Raw genomic sequence first — 24128 nt, 5'->3', positions numbered from 1 at the left:
GTGGTGGCATTTCGAATAGAACAAAAAAATCATATAAAATGTCGTAACATTGGTTTGTTTTAATGTTCTGAACATCCTCACTGAGGGACATTGTGCAGGTAGCAAAGAATAGAATTAATACTCATTCTATAGATTCTCATACAAAACCAAGGAAAGCAAAGACTTATTTACATTTAACCTTTGAGTACAGCGAATGAATTGATTAAGTTTGAGGCGGTAGCAGGAGAATACGTTGAAAGGGGATTCCACATCAACAGTGACAAGCAGAAAGGCATTGAATCTTGGTTTGCGGATGGTTCAGATTTTCTATGACCGTGGGGGTATTCATGAAAAGGTAAGGAATATCCGTTGTGCATGTCCATCGCAAGCTACTGAACAATGTGTCCGGGACCCTGCACGGTCAAAACACTTCATTATAGTTAGCAGCCGAACAGGTGAACAGGAACACAGATAAGGATTTGACAGAAGCAAATGGCCTCCTTTATTAAACATGTGGCATTGATTAAATATGACAGCAGCAAAGGCAATACACTGCAGTCATTAAATATCAGGCCATTTAATCGGATTTTAAGTTGTCGCTTTGAAAATCGAGATACAATAATGATAGTCATTTATTTCTGGTGAAGAATTTAGCCTTTCTCCTGCGTTATAACACAGTAAACGCACGATCACCGACTAAAGGAAAATATACTAGAACAATATTCCAGTTAACATTATGCCCTTGAACCAAAACACAAATCACGTTTAAATGGCCAAAATGCATTAATATAATAAAGGTGGCAGTAGAAAAATAAATAATAATAAAAAAAAAAAAGTAAATCAGCTGAAAGAGAAATGAGAGAGAGAGAGAGCTCCTAGCGGTCATGAATGAGAATGCATGGTAGTTAGTTTTAGCGGAGAGGCCCCGCCTACGCGTGTCTGGAGTACCTCGGCTGGACTGAGCTGAGTCGATCCAGTGAGGGAGAGACAGATTTACTAGGGAGAGGATCGTGTGCGATCTACAACGCCAGACTGTCAGCTTGAGCTGCAACCCGGGAGAGGCGATGATGGCGGCGGCTGTGGAAAGAGGAGGGGTCCGGGCCGCCTTCCTGAATCCAGGCAGCGGCGGCGGCGGCGGCTCTGCTCCGGCTCCTGTCTCCGTCGTGCTCGGTCCTGGGGCTGGAAGCGGCGTCTTGGGTTCGACCGGTTCTGGCCCGATCCCAGTGCCTATGAACCTTTTTGCAACCTGGGAAATAGATCGCACGTCTCCGAGCTGCGTTCCGAGGTACGGTACACGCTCCCTTTTCTATGCTTATGTTTGCTCAGCCGCTGCTTTGATTGCGCTCATTCTTTTATGGATTATTGTGTTAAAATGCAGAAAGCGATCCGGCACTTTTCAAATGCATGGGCTGTTTGGCCATCAGGAGATGGCTGTTGGCGAGTTTGCTGGAGGATTTCAGTGTCACGTCGGTGTAATGCCGCTGTCATTTGACCATTTCGGCCCCGGGCACATTGGCGGACATGTGCAGCGTCCAGCCGCGATGCAGGCACGTAAATCTGAACTTTTCCGTGTCCAGCACGGAAAGCGGCGATGCGCCGAGCCGTGCAACTTCACGTCTGAGGACGCGGCACCGTTACACGGACAGCTGTGAACGCTGTGGAGGCGCGGCGCCGTGCCGGGTACCGTACCGAGCCTCAGGGGCCGGGAGCCCGTCTGATCGGCACCGTGCCGGGTACCGTAACGAGCCTCAGGGGCCGGGAGCCCGTCTGATCGGCACCATGCCCATGTGCTTGATTTCACCATGTATCTCAGTGTTAATGTGTCTCGGAATACACCCAAACGTTGCTGTCTCAATCTACGGTAAGATTAATGGATGTGAAAAAGATGTGCCGGCGTGTGTACCCTTTTTTTTACCGTGGTAAAGAAGGGATTGAATGCCCGTTCAAAAATATGATGTATGTTGCTTATAAAGCATAGGATTATTTGATAAACGTTACGGTTAAAATAATGTGTAACAAAAGGACTGACAAAATAGTGTAATAAAGTGTAATAGCATTTTATCGTGATTTCGTCTTTGTGTGTGTGTGTAAATATATATATATATATATATATATATATATATATATATATATATATATATATATATATTGAGAGAGAGAGAGAGAGAGAGAGAGCTGTTCCTTTCAATATGATAGGAGTGGAATCAAGAAGAACTTCATCTTTTAGTCTGGTAACCTGTAAATCTATTACAGATAAAATGGGGCTTCCTAAATGCACTTCGAATGTGCTACATAAACTTTTTGGTCATTTAAACTGTGCTTATATAAGGCGAATGTGAGCTAACCAGCATAAGCAGAGCTATGATATTTGAAATGTGGAAAATAAGGAAAAAATGTCAACCATGTCAGTGAGGATTGTGTTTTACCTTAAAATGTTACACAAACAGCTGCCCCAGCTAAAAACTGTTTGCCAGGGATACTTGTTGACATGACTTAGACTGAAGAAATTCCTAGTGGATCGTACATTTTTATTGCTGAAGACGGCCAGGAGAGCTTCTCCTCAACTTCATGAGTGGTTATAGCAGTACCAAGACTGCTGTGATGTTTAAGCCATTTCATGATTACAGCACTTATCTAAGCCCTTAAAATCCCCATTGAAGTGTCAATTTCAGAAGACAGACCTCTGAAATACTAAAAGATCAGAATGTAAAACGGGTGTGTTTGACATCATTGCAGCAAAAGTTATGGCCTAAATGATTATCCTAAATGGATTTCAGTGGATCTGCATGCAACTATGCACAAATTTACATCGCACTGTATGCCTCTAGTGATGCAGCAATCGGTTGACACAACCAATTGTATTTCGTGATTACATGAGTCATAACATTGAGTCTGGAAAAGATTATTTCTCAGGAATTAGCAGAATGCATAACAAAGCAGACGAATCTTGTGCTTGTGTTGTAGGTACCAGCTGGGCTTCCAGTCATTGACAGACAACGTCTAATAAGAAGCAAACATGTCTGACATATACACTGCAGTAAAACTGACACCAGTTGTCTGGAAGCAGGTTTCTTAAATCTTTTTCCGAGCAACAATCCCTCTCGCTTCTGCCAGACGATATTGCTTATTGCTGGCTCGCATGACGTCAGACAACAGGGCATTCTGTGATCCCAAGTTAAGTCTTTTCTGGCAAATTCTGCGGATCATGATTTTAATTAAAAGGACATCCTCATTGAACCCAACCATCTGTTTCGTTTAGTGATGTTCTCCCATGTTTTTTTTTCTGGATGCCTGTTTTAAGTGAGATTGACACATCTGGTCAGAAAATGCTCATCTTTTGGTCACCCTTTTGTGTTACCTGGACATATCATGTATGTACTGCAAGAACAACGATTCATGTATGTGGTAATAATGTCAATGACCAGCTACACATCACTGTCACTGCATCATTTCCTGATTAGTTTGGAGATACTGTATTAACATTACCAATATTGCATGTTCCTTTATGAGATTTGTAGGGTATTCAAAGCCATCAGGCTCTATGTGATAATTTAATAATGACACCTGTATATAATGCAGGCTTCTATCAGCGTGATGCTGAATCTCGGAAGGTATCATAAATGCACCCGTATAAAGACAAAGACTATCGCGACATTCTGTGAACCTTGAAGTAACTGCGATGACACACTCTGACTTTGATAGATTTGGTCACTTTCATGTTTTGATGTTCATTTTTTATCATGTGTACGACACTTTCTTACCTTTATTATTAACAGTATTCCCAACTCTGAATTTAAAATATTCTTTGCTGTAAAGGGTGCAGTATTACTATGAAAATAACATCCACACTGCAGGGAATAGTTTAGGCTGTTGTATTTGAATTACCTATTAATTCAGTATAATTAAAACATCGCACATTACCATTCAAAACCCATAACTTTAGAATATTATTAGTCTAAACGGTTGTGTTGCACCTATGATAGCAGCTGTTAAAGCCAGAAAAAATGTGACTGGCTGTCCTGTATGAACCGCCGAAGAGGAGGCCCAAGCTGACTTTCGTGTTTAGCGTGTTAGCTGAATGCACTCCAGCGTCTTTTTAACATTAGCCTAACAGTGCCTGTGTGTAGCCTACACATGGATTTGATGAGGGATACAGCAAATTCACACGAGTGTTCATACGTATAAAATTTGAAATTGACGTGAAAATGTCCGGAAATATTAATAATTGTTTCCACATGGCCGTCCAAACTCCATTGTTGGCATTAAATGCACTTCTCCTTAAACTTTTCACAGATGTTTCAAACCATCTGCAAAATGTAGATTGTCGCAATAAATTTTATAATTCTAATCCCATAAAATACAAGGATACAGTATTTAGAAAATCAGGCAATACATTAAGATAAGGCAGTGTAATTATGATACACTAAATATTTATATTGTAATTATATTTATGTGACATTTAGTCCCTGGACTGATGAGTTATCCAGTGAAATACAGCTGGGTGTTTTACTGGAGCAATTTAGGTTAAGTGGTTTTTGAAAGATAAAACAGCCAGAAAACTCTTTATCATGTGGATGTGGCATAACAGTGCCTTTTGACAAATGTGCATGTGAATGAATTTTGGAAGACTGTAGATCTTTCGTGGCAGGTATTGAGGCAGGGGGATGGGGGATGAGTGATGCACTGTTGTGGAAATTTTGGCCGATACCAATATTTTTTTGTTTAATATCACAATACCAATAACCAATCTGTCAATATGTATAGACTCAGTATGAAGTCTATATATTGGATAGCAACATCAACCAAGACTGACACACTGGATCCATGTCGATATATTAATGATATATTGTACATCTCTAGGGATGGGTCTTTGTGCTTATGCATCATAAGATGAGATCTTGATAAAGCAAACTGTTAGGGAGACAGGGTCTGGAAGCCATGGTCCAGCTCTTGTTTAAGTTTCAGAGCAAAAGGTTCATTTGACCCTTGTTCAGTTTGCTGATGATTCATGCCTCAATGAGTGGGCCTTTTGGTTATCCCGAAAATTGAGATTTGCATAGTTTGACACTCTGAACCACCATTGATGGAGCCGTAGATGTGCTTTGAGTCGTTCACATTCAAAGGGACAACTCTTGGAAGACCTTGACAGTGGTGTGTTTCGTAGTGTTTGTAAAGGTCGATCCCTTGGCCCGTAACATAACATCCCTGCGGCCGTCGTCACAGAAATCCATAACGTGCATTCAATACACGCCAGGGGCCAGTTCATTTATGTCCCATTGCTGTTTCAAGCCATTTTATTGGCTTGTCCACAAGATAATAACATGATTGTGTAAGGGTAATAAAAGTGGGCGTTTATGGTTGTGCAGTGTGTCAGGGACATGATTGACTTAACATATTAGTTATGAGCTTTTGGCTATGTAGTTATGTTTGTAAATCAAGCAACTTTGTTTTTATCATCATCCGAAATGTGCACCTATTCCATAAATGAGGCACAGTTTCTCAAATACCCCTCCTTATATAGTAAAGTCCCAACTTTGGGTTGATCTGTTTTCATGACTGGGTTTTATTCCTAATAACTAAGTGGCTGATGGGGCCTCTGTCGGTTGATGCTCTTTACTTATTAGATTGTTGTCAACTTTTCCCATTGACCTTGAATGTTCACTAACCAACCGCTTGTTCGGCACTTGTAAGTTCCAGTTAGTCTCTAACTGCATTACGTCGGAAAGATTAGGAAACTATCACGGCCTTCAGAGCAACTTAAGCAAAATAGCTGAAATGTAGCTGGGTGGAGGAACTCAGGGTAAAGGCAAAATCCAGGCTTTATATTGGGCTGTCTGCGTGGAGGATGGACAGGATTCTGAATGGAACTGCAAAGATGTCATTGACAGAGGATCAAGATGGACGTCTGGCTAAAAGGTCACAGGGACTGAAGTACCTCCCATTCACCAGCTGCACCTTAAATGCTGCTAACAAGCTATAATTCCAGACCATAACTAAAGCAGGAACAAAGCCTGGACCCCATGGAGACTAGTAATAGGTTTCACAGCATCGAAACACTGGCTACTATCAGCTTCTGTCCCTGAGACATTTGCATTTCCAACAACCGCATTTCCCATGCCAGGCACATCAATGGCACCTGCACTTTATAGCACAGTTACTGCATTTTATCACCCACTGGCTGCATACTGTCTAGTTTTACACTTTCTGGTATCGTTTAGTACTGTCTTGTGTAGTCCTTTGGATCTGAGTGAGGCTGATTGAGTAAGCATTCCAATGGACTCCTGGCCAGCAAAGAATCTCCATCTTGACCATGAAAGAACAGGAGGTGGCTGGCACCTTCTGAGAGCAGATGTTAGTTTGCAATATAATCATGACCACGCATCCTCGTTGCCTCATTATGACACTATGGAAGAACAATGCCGAGACAGTTACCTGCAAAGGCATGTTAGATATCTCACAGATGACAAGCACAGGCAGCCGTCTCTCCTCAGAACTCTGTGCCGGCACAGCCGACAGAAACTGTGAGTAAATGAGAAAACACCTCCCCACCTGTTAGCCAGGCAGGCATTTCTGTCAGGGGGAGGTTGGGTGTAGGATAGATGACTTACAGAGAGTACTGATTGGCTGCATACTGAAAAGTGCTCTCAAAGGTCACACTTTCATCAAGAGCGCTTTAGAAGTCACAGATGTATGCAGTCACAGAGGGACCCACCCTTATTCCCAGTTAGCATGCCTCACTGTGAGCCTGCTTGTCTGTCCCTGCAGTGGTAACCTGGTGATCTTTCTGCGGAAGGCAGGTACAGGAAGGTGAAGTACCGCTGTAAAAATCGTGACGTTGACACCTGAACAAGCTCACAGTTTGCTCTCTGAGCCTGCAGAGGTATTAATCATCCGTGGCCCAGATATGCCTGCCTGCTCTGGGTAATGAGCACAGGTTTCTGAGTAGGCTGTGGGCTTTTGTCCCTGGGGGGGAATAAAAGCGAGGTCTTTAGGGGAAACACACGGAACGCAGCCATGACAACAGTGAAAATCCCTATGGCCGAAAAGCAGCTTTCACCCGAAGCTCGGAGTGGATTTCTAACCTGTGAAGCTTCCTGACGACTGAGGACTCCAAAGCGTGGGATGGAATATTTCCCTGTTCGCATGAAAGATCAAAATGAAACTCTTTTTGAAAACCTCAGCTGCTTATAAGTGCAGCTTCACTGTAAGATGTTGGAAAACGCTAATTAATTTTAGTCTATAATGTGGACGATAGAAGACATGTTATACATAACTAATGCATGTTCTAGCTTCTCGCGTTCCAGTGAGTGGGTGATCTTTACCAACCTTGGATAAATGTTTCCTGTAATTAACTGTGTTTGAGTCTGGTTTAGGAAGGCAGCCCCATGTCAGTTATTTATTGGCTTTTATTGGAGTTTAATTGGTGTGGGACGCCGTATGGGCCATTATTTGTGATGGAGCACTGAGCTGAGTCTGAACCGCAGTGCAACTTTGGTACCCTGGGAGAGGGAGGGAAATAGAGAGCAAGCCCTCTTAGTAATTGGAGGAAACCGCAGGTTGTCACATGCTGATGGTCAGGCAAAGGGGAACTTCCACCTTACTCTACATGGGCCAGTCACACGCACTGCAGCCAGTCTGTGCTGCCATCCTTGTTTAAATCATGTGGAAATCGTAGAACATTCATTTATAGTCACTGAGTGGCCCCACATCCATTCGTCCTCTCATATCTGGGTGTGTGTCCTGACCTGATATCCGACGGGGGTAGGCGGGCCATCCTGTTAGTGCCCAAAGCCATGTGACCTCACACATAAGCCGCCTCCTGCTAGTTCCTCACTGGGTGTGGTGGGAAGGGTACGGTCCTGCTCGAGAAACACGACAATAAGCCGAGAGATTTCTCCCATTTCTCGCTCGGCCGTCCTGGACGTATTATTAAGCCTTGATGTATTTGTTGGGACCCTAGTCAACAGATGGTGGCAGAGGTTGGCTGTAAGGGGGCCCATGGTACAGAAGCTGCACCTTGCATTTCATGGCTGTCAGCAAGCCTCAGCTTGACCGATGCCATCAGGGATCTGACAGTCAGCTGTCACTGCAGCCGCAGTGCTGAGATACACTGAGCCATTCGCCTGCAGAACAGTACAACCTTTATTATAGACTTTATTACCTAGTTTAAGGCCTCAACCTGTTGCAAAATGACATCTAAATTTCCCTTCAAAGTACTTTAGACTTTCCTGGAAATTAATAATAAAAAAAACAGTTGAATCTATTTGTATAAGGGATTTTATGCAATCATTAGGTGCTTTTAGTCCCGTTGAATATTTGATGACATGTCAGAAGTCATTTAAAATTAATTAAGGGTGGTGTCTGTGTACAGACCCTTAGAGCGCCCTCTTGAGCCTTTCGCTAACGTAGCCTCGTGTTCACACACCGACAAGGGGCCTCTGGCTCTGCTATATGGCAACTCCAGTGTCATTTCCTGGAGCTGTTTAATGTGTGCTGTCAGCCAAGGAGTTAATGTCATTCTGGCAGCTTACCCCCACTCCCCATGCCCCCCGCCCCCTGCCGTTAACCCAATTTCTGTTCCTCGTTTGAAGAACATTTTGCTGAGTACATCCATCTGAAACCAAATTTCTCGAGTCCCAAAGTCTGTTTTACTCTCTTAAACACTGTTTGCCATTAAGTCGGTTATGACAAGGCTTTCCTTAAATGTTTCTCTGCGTGGTCTGGGAAAAATAACACTTAAACATGGTATTTAACTTCACATTCATGTTTAAATAATTGAGTTATTGAGGTTTTGGTCTGGGAAATATGGTTTCCACTGGTGCTTTTTTGATTTTGTTTTCCTTTTTGCATGTCTCCGTTTTGATCTATGAAAGCATTACAGTTGCGCAACCTGCAGAAAATTCAGAGAACGTTATCTGATTTAGGCTCTATGAGATATACTGAACAGGTTGTATGGCTGTGTCTTTGCTTTCCTTATCTACTCCAAGCCCATGAAAGTCAGAAAGGCCCTATGATTTGTGAAATGGTCCTGCTCTTGATTGTTTCCCTATTAGAACCTGCACTGAACTCAGGCTTTTTTTTGCCTCTGCGTCTTAGTTCAGGTCAGTGTTTCCTAATCCGGTCTTCAGGGGCCCACAGTCGGTCCATGATTTTGCTCCTCCCAGCTCCCTGCCAGGCTCCCGGCTGCCCAAAAACGTGGACTGTCTTCGGGTCCCCTAGGACCGGGTTGGGAATCACTGCTTTAGATAATTCTACCTACTATATGTGGTTCTCTATCGCTGTGCCTAAAGCTGCTGTTCAGTTTCTTGAATTTGCATGAGCAAATCACCAAATTTTGTGCCAACAATGCACTCATTGCCATTTAATAATTTATTGGTATAAATTCAAATGACCTTTTCATTACATTAGTAATCTTTGACATTAATAAAACATTAATAAGACCCAGGTATTAACTCATACCATACTATTATACATCTGAATACTGATTTTCATCTTATAGCAGGTACTTATCTTGTGCTGCTAATACACCACAAGAAGTAATTAGAACATAGAGTTCAGGGTGCTGTTGTTATCTGCCTCAGCTACGTCCAAATAGCCCAGCTTGATCTATCTGGCATTTTGCCATTAGCATTAGCGTGCAGTAATTTCATCAAGCAGCTCTGGTCCTGCTAAGGTTGCCTGTGGAGGAGGCGCCATGATGATGCACATGCGAGGCCCACAGTGGCCCCCAAACTCCCGTCTCTCGAGGATGCTGGGGGGGGGGGGGTCTACGTGACTGCCCCCATAGGCTGGCTTCCACGGCTGCATACCTTATCGTCCACCACGCTGTACAGTACAAGGCAGGATTTTTCTATCAACCAACAGCTGCGCCAGTCAATGACCAGTGATCAAACTGCTTTGTTCTTCTGCTGCCAAAAATACACAGAAATAAAAAATACTGCAGAGATTATAGAGAAGACATGATGTTTATGATTGGTATGGAAAGTGGTCTTTAGGTGGGAGGCAGGGGATGGAGGGGGCTGGCTTGTTGCCAGATGATACTCATGTTGAATCATCTTGATCTTTTGGAGTGGGCTGGGGGGGCTGGGGGGGGTGGGGGGGACTCCTGCAGGACCTCCTGTCATCTTAAGCCAAGTCAGTCCTCAACAGAATGGCGTCAAGGTGGCAGGAATGATGAGGCTGAGCAACCAAGAACAAAGCTTTCAAAGTGAAACATTCAAAGTTAGTTTCCTATTTGTAGAAACAAGAAGCCACTGGTGCAGGAACATTACATGGGAAACCGTTGCACGCGCTCAGTAGCTGCTGCTGTGTTTCCTCCAGATGTACGGCACACTCAGGTCAGTCTACGCCGACTAGCGTTTAGCATTTAGCAATTAGCCAAGTTAGCTTTTATTCAGCTTTTCCTTTCCAAACAGCTATGTAGTTGGTATCTGGAGAACATGCAATGTAGGTAAAGATCTGTGCATAAGTACCTCATTGCGGGTTCGAGCTAATGCCCCCTTTTATAAGCGCAAGGCTACTTTGATGTAAGTGCATGTCTTATTTGTTTCGAAAGAGCTTTTTTTTTTTTCCTTTTTCTGAACGATTCATGATGATTCATATTCTTTTGTCCAACTTCCTCATACATGACCAGTCCTCTGGTTATCACTTAATGGGACAAATTACCTTGCAGAATAATGGAGTAAAGCCTAGATATCTGTGCGCTGTTGGAAAGATGCTCGATTGTTGAAGCCAAGTTCAGAAAGAGGTCCGTAAACAATGATCCGAATCCTTAAATCCCAGAAATAGGTGGGGGTTGGGGGGTGGGGGTTTCACTGTTGAACAGGAAGGCTGTGCCGTCTGCATGCAGCTCTGCCTATTTCCGCTGACGGCCGGAGCTCCGCTCGCTTGTCCGTGATGGAGGGCAGGCTTTGCCAGCACCGAGGTGAAATCTCACTGACAGATGGCCTGTCGACAAGGCTCCGCGGCTCTGTCACCGTGTGCCTGTCAGCGTGACGGGCTCTTGGAAGAGCCACCAGCTATGGGCCATGGGGTTAGGTAGGCTGGCCTGGGGGGCAGGTAACAGTGTCCATGGTAACTCTAGGACGTGTTTTATGGTGCAGCTTTTATAGGGTATTAAAACACTGGAATTTTTGCTTTAATTAGGCACTCAGTGTATCCCTGCAGTCTGCCTAACTCCCCCAATCCATCTCTCTGTAAGCAGTTTATTATTTCTGACAAATGGGCCGGCAAGATCCATTTCATTGTCCGGTTTTTGGGCCGTTCCAGCAGCGACCGTGTCGTTGGTTTTCAGATGTTAGTTTGGTTTTGACTGGCCTCTGTTCCCTGAGAACAAGGAGACTCAGATTAGTTCACTTACAACTGACTAGTCTTTTTCTTTTCTTTTTTTTTTTGCTCACAAATTTGATTTCTTGCTAAGCACATTTCCTGGATTCGAAGATGTAATGGGAGGATTAAATCAGAAATAGTGTAATTAAACTTTGTAGGCTGATATTTTTCAGTAAGGGGTAATATATATTTTTTATTAATATACCGGAGTACTTTTCATGTTTGTTTAAAAAATGTTCCAGTATAATTGTGCTGTTCTAGTATGAATTAGAGGCTCTTTGTGCTTCCTGAACATCACTTTGGCTGAACCTGCTGCATCCTCATATTCTCCCACTCAGACGCTCATTTTTATGTGGATAATAAAAAATAAAAAAAATATATGGATAAATGACTACAGAAATGTAATCAATGCAGATGGACTAAACTGAAGCCAATTATAAAAATTAAGTTTTGAAATGAGGCTCTGAGTACAACAGCACTCTGCTGATTTTATGAACCCAGAATTAAAAATCACGTAGTTCATTTTATGAATTAAAAGTATGGGTGATAGGGAGGTTTTAATATTTGATGGGAAATGCGAGAGCTTTATGAGGGGATGGCTTGGGAATTTCCCGCAGCTGAGCTGCGTTGCGGGTTCCTGGTTCCTTGCAGAAATCACGCAAATGAGGAGAGCCTTCTCAGGTCTCTGGCCAGTTAGTGTTTATTTGCAGTTTGTTTGAATAGAATGGTGCTGTAATGCACTGTTGCACAGTCAGATATCTGGAAAGATGGTGATGTCATACTCTGTAAACCAACACAGTGTGTGGCTTTTTAAAAAAAAAAAAATTCTTTCTCTTTGCCACCCATGCCCCACCCCCCCCCCCCCCTACCTTTCTGTGATTTAAAGGCCTCTGTGTCTGCCATCTATATATAAAAAAAAACATGATGGGAAGGAGGCTATGAGTCTTTTTTTTTTTCTTTGCTGTGGAGCGATGGTGCATATTCTAGGTGTAGGGCAGTAGAAATGGAAGAGAAAGTGGGAAAGGGCATATGGGGTCTTCAAACAAAGACTGCCAGTTCACTGTCCGCCCAAACTAAACCATGAACCTTAAGCTGTAGGTGTGTTTCTGCTGAACTGGACTGTCCCAAATTGTCCCAGTTTAGCGGTTGGCTATGAGGGGTTTGGGAGGGAGTTCTGTGCTTCTTAAGACGTCCTGGAGAACATAGGGACTCTACGATACATGGTTAGCATTTGGCGCTGCTGTAAATTAGCCTTCTACTGAGGGGAAGAGTTCACCAGGCTTCCTGTCGGACATGTGATCCATTTCCTGTCGCGTTGGGTCACCGGCGGTATGGATGGCGGGACGAGACGAGGCTGATCGTCTACGGCTCCCGTTTCGGGAGATGGATCCCATGTGTGGGTCGGCGTCTGGGCTGCGAGGTTAGCAGTGCTGGGGATGTGAGCCCCAGGGGAGGTGGGTCACCCTGGGCCACCGCCTCACCCTGATAGCCCACTCTGTCACATCGTCGGGCCCTGAGGATGACCGCAGTCGGATTTCATTAGGAGGCCGCTGCCTGGCCACTGAAAAGAGGCATTTCCTACAAGCTGAGCGAGGCCCGGCTCTCTACTGTGCTCTTCCAGCCAACCTGCCAGTGAAAATGCACTTTAATATGTAGCTAGGGCACAGCGGAGTGTTACCCTGGAAACAACTGTCAGATCCCCGCGTAGTGGAAGAACTCGTCTTGTTTGACCTCCATGGGGAAAGTGAAGGGTGGGCCTTCGAGGAAGTCAGAGAGGTGCAGGCTGCTCCTTGTCGTGTTGGGGGGCAAGAGGTATGTCCCAACCTCTGTTACCTTCCCAATAACCATCTCTGCTGGTTCCATCCATGGCCCCTACCTCAGCCTATTAAATATTACTTCTGCTGTTCACATGGTTCCATCCCAACGAATCAGGACATGGTAATCCATAAGGCAGCCTCATGGTTTCCTGTGTGTGTTGGTGTGTGACACTCATCTGTACTGAGTCACCTTGGTTGGCTGGGCCATCTGATGCCCCAGTGCAGTGTGGGTAATTCATTTTGCAGTAAAGAGGGGTTAAGACACCGGTTAAAGTGCAGAACAGCAATAGAAACATGTGCCGTACATCACTAACACGTTGCAGTATATAAACATAACTTGAAAGGCTTGAGATGTCGTTTGTATAAACTAAAGAAAGATAAAAATGACAAAGCTTGTTAAGAGGAGCAGAGAAAACATGCAGTTGTTTTGTTACCTCAGCAACTCCAATATCTCGCCCAGCTGTTCTTCAGATGACGCTGAGATTCATATTTTATTCCAGATTCCTTTTGCCCTTTGTGGAATCAGTATTTGCGCAATTCCATCTTAAATCATTCTACTGCAAATTTGCAGTCCTGTTTAATTTTTTTGGAAATGCATTAAGGTTTGTGGGGAAGAGTCTTTTAAGCGACTCAGTATGATTCTCCTATCTGCTTTTTTCTTGCGTAGAACAAGGTGACGGGTGCATCTGTAAGAGGAATTGCGGGGATCGCATGAATTGCGACCCTCATATTGATGCAGGGCACACAGTGTTATCTTTGCAGTAAGTTCTGTGTCTCAGCAGTCTCTGCACTGTTGCCCCCCTGCGTGGGTGCCTGTCCATCAAAGTGCTCTCCGCCTTGCACATTTCGGGCCCCGCATTGGAGTTTTCTCACCATTTCATGTGGATGCTTCATGCAGTTTAACGTGTTGAGCGTTGATGTGATTTCAGTCATACATTCAGTGCCGGAAAAAAGGTTGATTTCATTTTAATTTAGTTAAATTTACTTTAGTATATGCATTTGAAAATTCCCTCTCTCCACCCATAATGTTTTTACGTAAACGCAGGCAAAGGCCGGTTAATTAAAAGAATTAATAGAGTGGCGGACACTGGCTGATCCCACTAAATGAAATGCAAATCGGTGCGTCTTATCCATTTAAATTTGCCTCATCGGGAGGGGGAAGTAGAGAAGAAACACTGGGAATCCCGCATGGTATTGTGAGCCATCATGTCTGTCAGCGGGGATTTTAAACTGCTGCCTCTCACAGCGAGTGGGTTTGAGCTGTGATCAAAGTGAGATTAGGTAAAATACTGAAGTAAATAAACCCTCTGAAAGAAGCACAATGGACAGCCTTGCATGGTCAGCCTCGCACAATCAGCCTCGGTCACACGGTCAGCCATGACAGTCAGCCTCACACTATCAGCCTCGGTCATACGGTCAGCCATGACAGTCAGCCTCACATGATCAGTCTTGCATGATCAGCCTCGCACGATCAGCCTTGGTCACATGGTCAGCCATGACAGTCAGCCTCACACGATCAGCCTTGCACGATCAGCCTCGCATGATCAGCCTCGGTCACACGGTCAGCCATGACAGTCAGCCTGGTACGGTCAGCCTCGGTCGCATGATCAGCCATGACAGTCAGCCTCACACGATCAGCCTCGGTTACATGATCAGCCATGACAGTCAGCCTCACACGATCAGCCTCGGTCACACGGTCAGCCATGAGAGTCAGCCTCACACGATCAGCCTCGGTCGCATGATCAGCCATGACAGTCAGCCTCACACGATCAGCCTCGGTCACACGGTCAGCCATGACAGTCAGCCTCACACGATCAGCCTCGGTCCATTGATCAGCCATGACAGTCAGCCTCACACGATCAGCCTCGGTCACAAGGTCAGCCATGACAGTCAGCCTCACACGATCAGCCTCGCACGATCAGCCTCGGTCACACGGTCAGCCATGACTTTCAGCCTTGCCCGGTCAGCCTTGATGGACAGCCTCTGCAGGATTTCTTACGCTTTCAATATGTTTGTATCTGAATAGGCTTGGCCTCTTGATTTTGAGTATATCAGTATGAAAATGGCCCCAAACCTACTACATGGCAAAGAGCTGCTGGCTGTTTCAGTTCTTTCTTTCCAATGTCCATCCATCCATCCACCCACCCATCCATCCATGCATGCCATCTTTCTTCCAACTGCTTATTCACTACAGTGCTGCATGGGGCCTCTAGCCTATTCTAGACTACATAAGGCAGGGACCACCCTCGGAGTCCACTGGACTGTCACACTGAGGCACATTATCGCACACTGTGAGTAAACAGGAGACAGCAGTGTACCTTCCTGCCTGTCTTCGGAGGCGTGTGGCTACCCGCTGTACCCCTGCACTGCCCCGCTTTCTACTGTGATGCATTAAGTGGTGTTAATTTAGCGTTGCCCGACGCAGCGGAGAAGCAGGAGGACAGTCAGAGGCGTCATGCTCCGTTAGTCTGCCTCGTGCGGAATTAGGCCTTCTCCGCGAACCATCCCCAGTGTCCCGGGATCTACAGTGGATTTTTACAAGGTGTTTAAAAGCAGGAAATGCTGGGCCGTGAATAATGCAGGATTCCTCTGAAGGGCCTCCCACCGGCGCAGCGCTGCCTCATCGCCCGCGCCCCCCCAGTGCCCGTAACGCGTCTCACCGTGCGCATCTTTGATGGAAAGGGCCGATTGGCTCGGCATGCTGTCTGCTTTGTTTCCTCTCAGCTGGCACGTCCTCATTCTTGTGAATCAAGCGACTCTGTTGGACACCCAGTTCCAACGTAACCTTGATCGCTGGCAGAATTCCTGTCTGGTATGTTTCTGAATTCAGTGCTGCGTTTCTCATACTCTGTTTCATGTCCTTTTCAATGGCATGTTCTGACCAGTCAGTCGCTGGCTTCGTGTTTGTTTGGTCAGACCTCAGGCTTTGAAGAGTACCACCATCTGAGGTGTTGGATGAAAGCCTGCGGCTGAGGAACGCACCTCCCTGACTCTTGGTATGGTCTCCTTCTCCCCCACCCCCCACCCCCCCATCCATCTCCAATTTACCACCAGGGAATATTTATTCCCTTGCTTCCTCCTGCAAGGCTTCCTGGATCCAAAGTGATTTTTGTCACTCTGCCTTTTGCTGAGAAGTTACCGGATTGCTGGAGGTGCTGCCCCACATTCTGCTCACACTCCTGCAAATGAGTCTGAAGCTCTGAGATGTAGAAATAGGGCTACTAGATCGGCCCTGCTTCATTAGACATGGGCAGCCACTCGCAGTTTTACTCAGTGCTGACATGAGCCTGAAGTTGGTTCATTTTTTCCTATCTATGTCAATCTCGACTACCTCCACGGCATTTTCTAACTCGTAAAAACTGAGTATTATCTGACCTGACAGCCTGTACAATGACAGGGAAATAATAGCACTGTCCTGAAAAACACCCCTTTGTAGTCAGGGTCCAAGGAAATCATTTTGTAAATATATTTTCAAATTATTCAATAATAGACACTTTATCTAATCAAATGAACATACTGTACAGCGGTAACTCTTGTTCTGCACCCTCCAGCCCGTCCTCCTGGGGTGGGCCCCTGTGAGCTCACAGCATGATTCCGTGGGGTTCTGTGCCTTGGAAGGCATCTTCACCAGGGAGGATGTCAAAGAGAATGAAATTAAATGTGAAAAGGAAACCAATATTTGCGAACGTCTCTCCCCCCCTTTTCTTTTTTTTGGCCCAGCGCTCAGGCATTTCCTGAATGACGTTTGCCAGCACCAACGAAAAAAGCCGTTCATCGGGGGACAAAGGCTCGCTCTGTCAGCGCTCTGCTGTTGTACCGGCGCTGTCCAGGGCCCTTATTAGTTCAACTCATTTTCCCATCTTTCCTTCCAGAGGAACCATTTGTTTTGACTGAGGATCTAAAGACTTGTGCCTTCTCATTATTCAGGGTTCTCGATAATTGGGGGCTGGCATTCCTGGTACGTTTTGATCATCTCTTTTTTTCCGGTACACCTGAGACCTTGGTGTCTTAATGAGGGCTGCAGGCAGTGTATTTGTTATCCAGACCAGAAGTTTGTTGGGTCAGAACCCAAGTTAGTGGCCATTGAACAGAGCAGAAAAAGAAGTAACATTGCTCTGTATCGACAGATCAAGTCACTCTAGATAAAAGCATCATCTGAGCAGCTGAGACGACATGGAGACATATAGATTCACTGCAATACTCCGACTTAACGTGCATGAATTATTTAAAATATTATCAAGCATGCTTTTTGAAGTAGCACTCTTAATGTATGGTAATGTGAGATTGTATGTTTGTGTGTGGGTGCATGTGTGCAGATGATCGTAGTCAGTGTAACTGGATAAAGTTGTTAAATATGGATGGGTGAAATTCTGCATTAAGGAGATCGTGAGCCTAGCCAAGGTTTGAAAACACAATGCTTCCTCATTCTCTTATCTGTAGAACAGCGTCCGTGTGTTTGTTCAGGTGAGAGTTGAATCTTAGAGCCATTCCGCACAGATAGCTAGCCAAAGCGTGCTTCTTCACAGACTTCCCAGTAAACAAGAGTCCAGTGATGGTGCATGATGGTACAGTTGGGGGTGGCCCTGGTTGGATTCCCTGACAGCCTCTTAATGCCTAACGGGCAACTATCAGAGCCTGTCGAGCAATGGAGTCTTTCAGTTCTGCTGTGCTTTGCTTGCTTCTCCTCCTGTGGGAAATGGTGAGGACCATTTGAAGCCTCCTGCCTTTATTTTCAGCGTAACGTGCCGTCTGAGAAGTGCCTGTTTTTTGCCCCGCAGAGTGGAAGGCGTCTTTCATCTTGCCAGAGCGATTTCTGCCAAGCCTATTGGACCCACTGTTTTGTCACTTCGCTTGAGACAAGGAGAGGTTTTGTTTCTATAATTAACATATATTTAGAGGCGTTAACGAAGGAGCCAAAGACGAAGGAGGAGATGGGGCCGGCCCAGCGCTCTGTTAAGGTGAACTCGCATTCGAGCTGAACAAAATGGAAACAACCCATCGTTCTGTAACAGCCTGAATAAAATGGTCTCTCCTGCTCAGACAATCCTAAGACATCTCAGGAAGTGTTGTGAAGGCCTTTTTTTAGCTGGCATTTTGGAATTCGTCCAAAGGAAACAACCTGAATTGAAACTGGCAGATTTACCACCGGGGGGTTTGTGAGGGCAAAGAAAATAATGGTGAGATGCAGAAGGCCTGCATGGCCGACCCGCGGTGCCGAGCTTCGCTTTTCCTGACGTTTCCTTGTGGTTTCCTTTCACTTTGGGCATGTGCACAATTTTTTTTCTCATTGTTGTGGAGAACCAAAGATTGTCTGAATTTACGCATTTTTTTCTTGTTATGGCTGGTTGTTACTGTTTATTTATCGTGTTTATGTTTCTGTCTTGCATCATTTGGGGAGCAGATAGTCCTAGCTTGATGTCGCGCACCCAGTTATTAGCACATTAGCAGTACGTTAGCAGCATGTTAATGCTACGTTAGCGGTACGTTAGCAGCATGTTAATACTACGTTAGCGGAACGTTAGTAGCTCTGTGTAAAACTGGATGGCGTCGGGAGTTCCTCGCTGCCTTTGGCAGACAGACTCATGACACGGGGCAGGTTTATAAAGGCATTTTCTGATGCGTTGTCCTTCTGTAGGACGTGAGGGGTTAAAGATGAGCACTGGGAGGAGCGCCCCGTGTGAGTGGGCCGGCTCAGGCCGTTTGTGGAGCAGCAAGGTCTACGGTTGTCATCTGGGTCCTTTCACATGCCACCGCAACGCTGCCACTAGAGTCATCTGAGCACCGGAGGACACTCCCTGCCATGGCGACAAGGACAGGTCCTCCTCACGGCGCGCCCCACATCACACTCGAGACCCACTTTGCCTCCTCACCCGGTTCCCATTGGCTGGCTGAGGACGGCACTGTGACTTTGAGCCGCGCGAAGTTCGTCTGCCACGTTCGCTGCAGCGTGGGAGGGGGCGTGCCTGTCTGTGATGCCCTTCTGAGTGGCTACTCGTGAACATAGGAGCACCTGAGTTAGGGGACCTTTCATCACAGCCCTCATTCATCCCCGCTGGCTGGTTTACAAAAAGTCCCGGTGTAGCAAACAGCCATGATTGTCTGTAAGGACGCTGCATTGTCCTCGTGATTGTGATCGCGCCCATTTGTTGAAAAATGCTTCAGCTATTTACCTCCCTCTAACCATGACGTACGGACGTGTCCCCAGACACGCCACCGCTCGTCAACGAAGCAAAGTGACATTTTTCCATGGGCGTAGATTACGGGGGGTGGTGGGGTTATAACCCCCCCAATAAATCAAAACCAGCTAATACAACCCCCCCAATAATCATGTTTCCCCTGTAATGGGTGGAGACCTCAACCCCCCCAATGTTCCAGCCAAAGTTACGCCCTTGCATTTCTCTAATGAAAAATCTGTAACCTGGTGTCAGAGGACTAGATACAGAGGCTTCTCATCACATTCAGTGCCTTGTTCAAAGTGTAATCTTCCTGAAATTATTTAACTAGGAAAAAAAAACAGTTAATGTGAGAAGGATTTGGTTATTCGATGTGTAGCTTTTTTAAGCTTTGAAATGGCTTAAAACACATGATATAACTTGTTTTTCTTTCAGTTTTTTTCAGTTTTACTTTCATTTTGCTTTATCTGTCTCCTGTACCGCTGCTCTGATATATTATCGTCTGTGTCCTTACTGGTAATTAAGTTCTGTGTATATGCCGGATATTAATAGCCTCTGATAAAGCCTTTTTGTAAACAGGTTTTTCACAGGTACCAGCGAGGGTAGCCCTGATGTTCCCGTCCCGACACGGCAGTCCGTTTTGCATGCTGCCAGCACTTTCCGAAATCCCACTGGGGATACGGGCCAGGAGTGGCACTGGAGTCCAACATGACCTACACCTGCTCCTCTGGCAGACCCCAACTGAACTGGAATGTTCCTGTCGTATTTATAGCGCCCTGGCTGGAATGGTGCTCAGACTGTAGTGCCGTGAAGCCCCCCGCCCCCTCTCCCCCCGGTCTCGCCGCTGACCTCTAGGGGACCGAGGGGTTAAGGGCTCTAAGGCTCCATCTACAGTCCCTGCAAAGTTGATTGGCAAACAAAAAAACTGGATGCTCTTCCTGTTTCCAGATGAATTTGATCACCCATGGAGGGACTTTCAGGGGGTGATGGCGTTTCTGTCACCACAGCTTATGTATGAACAAGTAATTTTTACATTTTTTTCCCCCATTTTACCCACCTTTACTTTAGAAATCATGCCTTCAAAATAAAAAAAAAAATGTCACTACAGGGAACTGCAGTAATGGACGTTTCTCTGTGAGATGCACACGAATGGGGACGCTACGTTTTTATTTTATTATCCCTCACGTAACGAGCTGTTTACTCTGTGATTCTTACTGTGGTTACAGCCGCCATTAATCGGTTAATTGGATCCATACTGGGGGCTTATTAGTGCAGGTATTTAAAGGGCATAGGCAGTGAGCAGTGGATGGGCACAGCTTGTCTGGTCTGGGCTGCCGATTCCCCGTTTTCCAGAGCATCAGGTTACTGGCCTCAAGCATCAGTGCTGGGGGATGTTTACTGGACAGCGTGACACAGAGGCCATTAAATACGCCCAATGAATTGCTTCCTCCTCTTGTTTATACAGCGCGTGTATGATGTATATATATACACTCACACACACACACACACATGTTTTCCGTGTGTGTGTGTTTTTACGGGTTTTCATTCAGACATATAAAGCCATAGGGTGTGAGGCCACGATACCCTATTCTGGGTCTGTATTTCTGGAGTAGAGACTTCAGCATGTCGTCCTTGGCCTTTTAAAATGCAGGGTCATACGTTTCAGCTACCTACTCCGTGACCTTTTGACCTGCCCCCAGGCCATGCTTTGATTGCACAGTTAATCCCTAAAGCCTGGCTGAGGCTGAGTTTAAATCCATCCTGTAGCACATGCTAAGATACTTTCAGCAGTAATGGTTGGTTTCGTTAAACCTAATTTGTAAAATATAATGATAATAGTGAAGGTATGTGCCTCTTTTTAGCGGATTTCCGCTTTGGGTAACACATTCAAGGTGGTCATATTTTACTTGTATGTTTGATATGGAGTTAATGAACCCACTTTGGTTAAAAAAGTATAATTGATGGCTGGTATGTCTTCATGTTATGTTGCTGAACAAAATGCGAGCATGACATTGCGATCCACCGTTTCTGCGGTGAAAATGCCTCGGATTTTTAAATTGCTTGTTGTTTGTGTTTGTGTTTTTTTTTTTTTTTTGTATCCGTGGGTGGTTTGGAGTTTGGTGTGGAATGTAGCTCAGAGGTATTGGAAGCAAAAACTGGCACTAAGAGGATATAAAGCCAGCATCTCCTTAGGCCGGTCTCTTGCCTGGACTGCTTGCCCGATTCTCAGAAGTCGACCTCTCAGACCTCGGAGCGACTCGGTATCGCTCCCCCCTCCAGACGAGTGCAGTGCTGCCATCTGAGGAAGGCTGACGGTGAAAACATCTGGACTTTGCTTGGAAAAAATGCCAAAATGTGTTTTCATTTAGCTGCTGCTTCCTTGATATTGCACTTAGCCTTAGTTTCTTCCCTGTTTTTTTTGCTATAGCGCAGGTTAATTGCTCACGCTTGTCTCTCAGGAGCTGCGTGTGTTATATCCTGACCCCACTTGGCTTCTGAAGGCTGGATCCTCTTCCTGCCTCATCCTCTCTGGCGTATCTTTGGTTTTTCCTTGTCTTTTTTTGGCATATTGCAGGTCAGTCACTCACATCTGGCTCTCAGGAGCTGCGAGTGTTACGTCGTCACCCCACTTGGCTTCTGAGAGCTGGTTCTGATTCGTGCTTCATTCTCACCGGCGTATCTCGGGTTTTTCTTTGCTTGTTTGCTGTACCACCGGTTAATCGCTCACATGTGAGTCTCCGGAGCTGTGACAGTTACGTTCTGACCCCTCTTGGCTTCTGATGGCTGGTTCCTCTTGCTGGTTGCAGCCCTATAGGCGTATCTCAGGTTTATTCAGAACGAAAGCCATGGTTTGAAGCAGAGGCTTGAGACTTTGTTCAAAACCAGCTAAGAAACGCAAAATCCTTTCAACTCTTTTTGTGTTATTTGGGGTTTTCTTCAGTGCCCAACCTGGTGCTCCACCAGGCACAAAGATGAACCATTTGTAACCATGATTCTAGATCCACTAATGGCTGTTTGCTTTTCAGGTTAAAATAGGCGATATGGCCAAGAATGATCATAATCAAAACATTGCTTTGAACCATTTGAACCAGTGATAATTATTAAATAGCTCCTTAAACTCAGTTTCAAGAGCGTCTTCAGGCGAACTCCTTATCATTGACAAGAGGGACTTAGGCTGTCAACAATAGGGTTGTCAATAGTGTGTCATTCACATTGCGTTGACAGCTAGTTTGCTTTTGTGACATAAATTGCCTGGGACCTTTCGCCTTTCAGTCACGAAGTGCGTAAACAGCAACCAACTGAGGCTTATGATTGGCTGTGAATGGCACCATTTCACAACCACAAAATATATTCACTCCTCGTAAACAACATTAATGCAAAGCTGATCATACTGAAATCGACCAAAACCAATTATTTTCATTGAGGAGTTTTTATTTTCAACGATTGTGGATGTTTTGTTATCGACAAGTCCTACACTGAAGTAACAATGTAGCTAAATGAGCAGTCAAATCAAATCAAAGGAAATACTTATTTATTGTGGCATGGCATTGCAGCCATTAATGACAATTCATTCAGAGAAAATCAGAAGAATATGAGCAGAAATGTGATACAGGGTACAGGGATGCACCCCTGGGAAGCAGTGATGTGGTACAGCTGACGATGCAGAAGTTAACGGCCCATGAGAAACAGCTTGATTCTGGTAGAAAGTGAGTTTAGGGATCCACCTGCCTGGAAAAGAGGACCTGAAGGGGGACAGGGCAGAGGCCTGCCGCAGTACTGGATCAGGACAACGCGTTGGAGACCCCGGTGTTGCTGGCCTGTTTGTGACCCCCCAGCTTAAGCCAGATGGCAGAAAAAGTGGGTTTGTAAGAAATATGAAGAATGTAAAGAAGTCTGATAAATAGTGGTGATTAGTTGTTATAGAATACGTAGTGGAGTTTATGGACTGTGAAATAGAACAGCTCCAATGAACTATGCCAGCAAATATTTTTCAGTCTGAGTAATTTGTGTAAAGTCCCCAAAAACGAGGGCCCCCTTGAAGGCAGAATTTCCAAAAGTTACATTTAGTATAACAGAGTATGATCATTTAAATCGTAGCAACATGTACAGTATGTTTGCATTTCTAGCAGCAGATCAGAAGTTGTCCCCCATCCCGGCTGTAATGGACTTTGAGACTTCAAGCTGCCCATCTTTCTTTTAACACTGGAGTCTGGCTACCGGTTGTTTCACTGCCAAACGAATTGGCACAAAGTAGCCTAACAGAAGAAGGAAATGTCACAAAGATACAAGACGACATATATCCCGTGTCTCTGATACTGTCTCGCTAGGGTGGTACACAAATTGAAAAATAGCATCCTTCTACCCATGTTAGCCTAGGTCCCCCAGAGAAGTAAGTCCCCCCCCCCGTTTCTCTGTCTAGAATAAACGACTAGAAGATTGATGCATGGATGGATGGATTGATAATCTATTACTATTTCACTACTGCTTCCTACAATGCTTTGTGAACCATGTCCTTCTGTTCCTACTCAATGGTGAGGGCAAGTCCCTGTGGTCCTCATTCAACAGGAGCTGTAGCTAGGCTCTGTGGGTATGACTGAGAGTCAGGCATCTGTTGTGCTACTTAATGTCGTTATCTGCTGTTTGCTTAAGCTGGTAGAACACTGGGTCCTAGTGCACAGATGAAGCGCCCCCACATATGAAAAAAAAACTTGAGTGGAGTGCTTGGTGCATGCCTCTCACATCGCGGGAGGATCCTGGGCGTCTGAGCTAACAGCCTCACTCTCAGATCTAGTTAATATAGACCTCTCACCTCCATCCAACACTTACTAAG

General features: G+C 45.3%; 1 protein-coding gene across 2 annotated transcripts in view; it reads left to right on the top strand.

The window, feature by feature from the left end:
* Window positions 1-897: 897 nt before the first annotated feature.
* The window catches only part of LOC111850788 (phosphofurin acidic cluster sorting protein 2), a 77175-nt gene continuing 53944 nt past the window's right edge, over window positions 898-24128 (top strand). For both annotated transcript variants that reach the window (XM_023825048.2, XM_023825047.2), the window contains exon 1: window positions 898-1264. In XM_023825048.2, the coding sequence (XP_023680816.2) occupies window positions 1044-1264 (221 nt within the window). In that variant the 5' untranslated portion in view covers window positions 898-1043. The remainder of the gene's footprint in view (window positions 1265-24128) is intronic.

The sequence above is a fragment of the Paramormyrops kingsleyae genome, chromosome 20 (genome assembly GCF_048594095.1).
Source record: "Paramormyrops kingsleyae isolate MSU_618 chromosome 20, PKINGS_0.4, whole genome shotgun sequence".
Lineage (NCBI taxonomy): Eukaryota > Metazoa > Chordata > Actinopteri > Osteoglossiformes > Mormyridae > Paramormyrops > Paramormyrops kingsleyae.
This window is presented reverse-complemented; position numbering and strand designations above follow the sequence as displayed.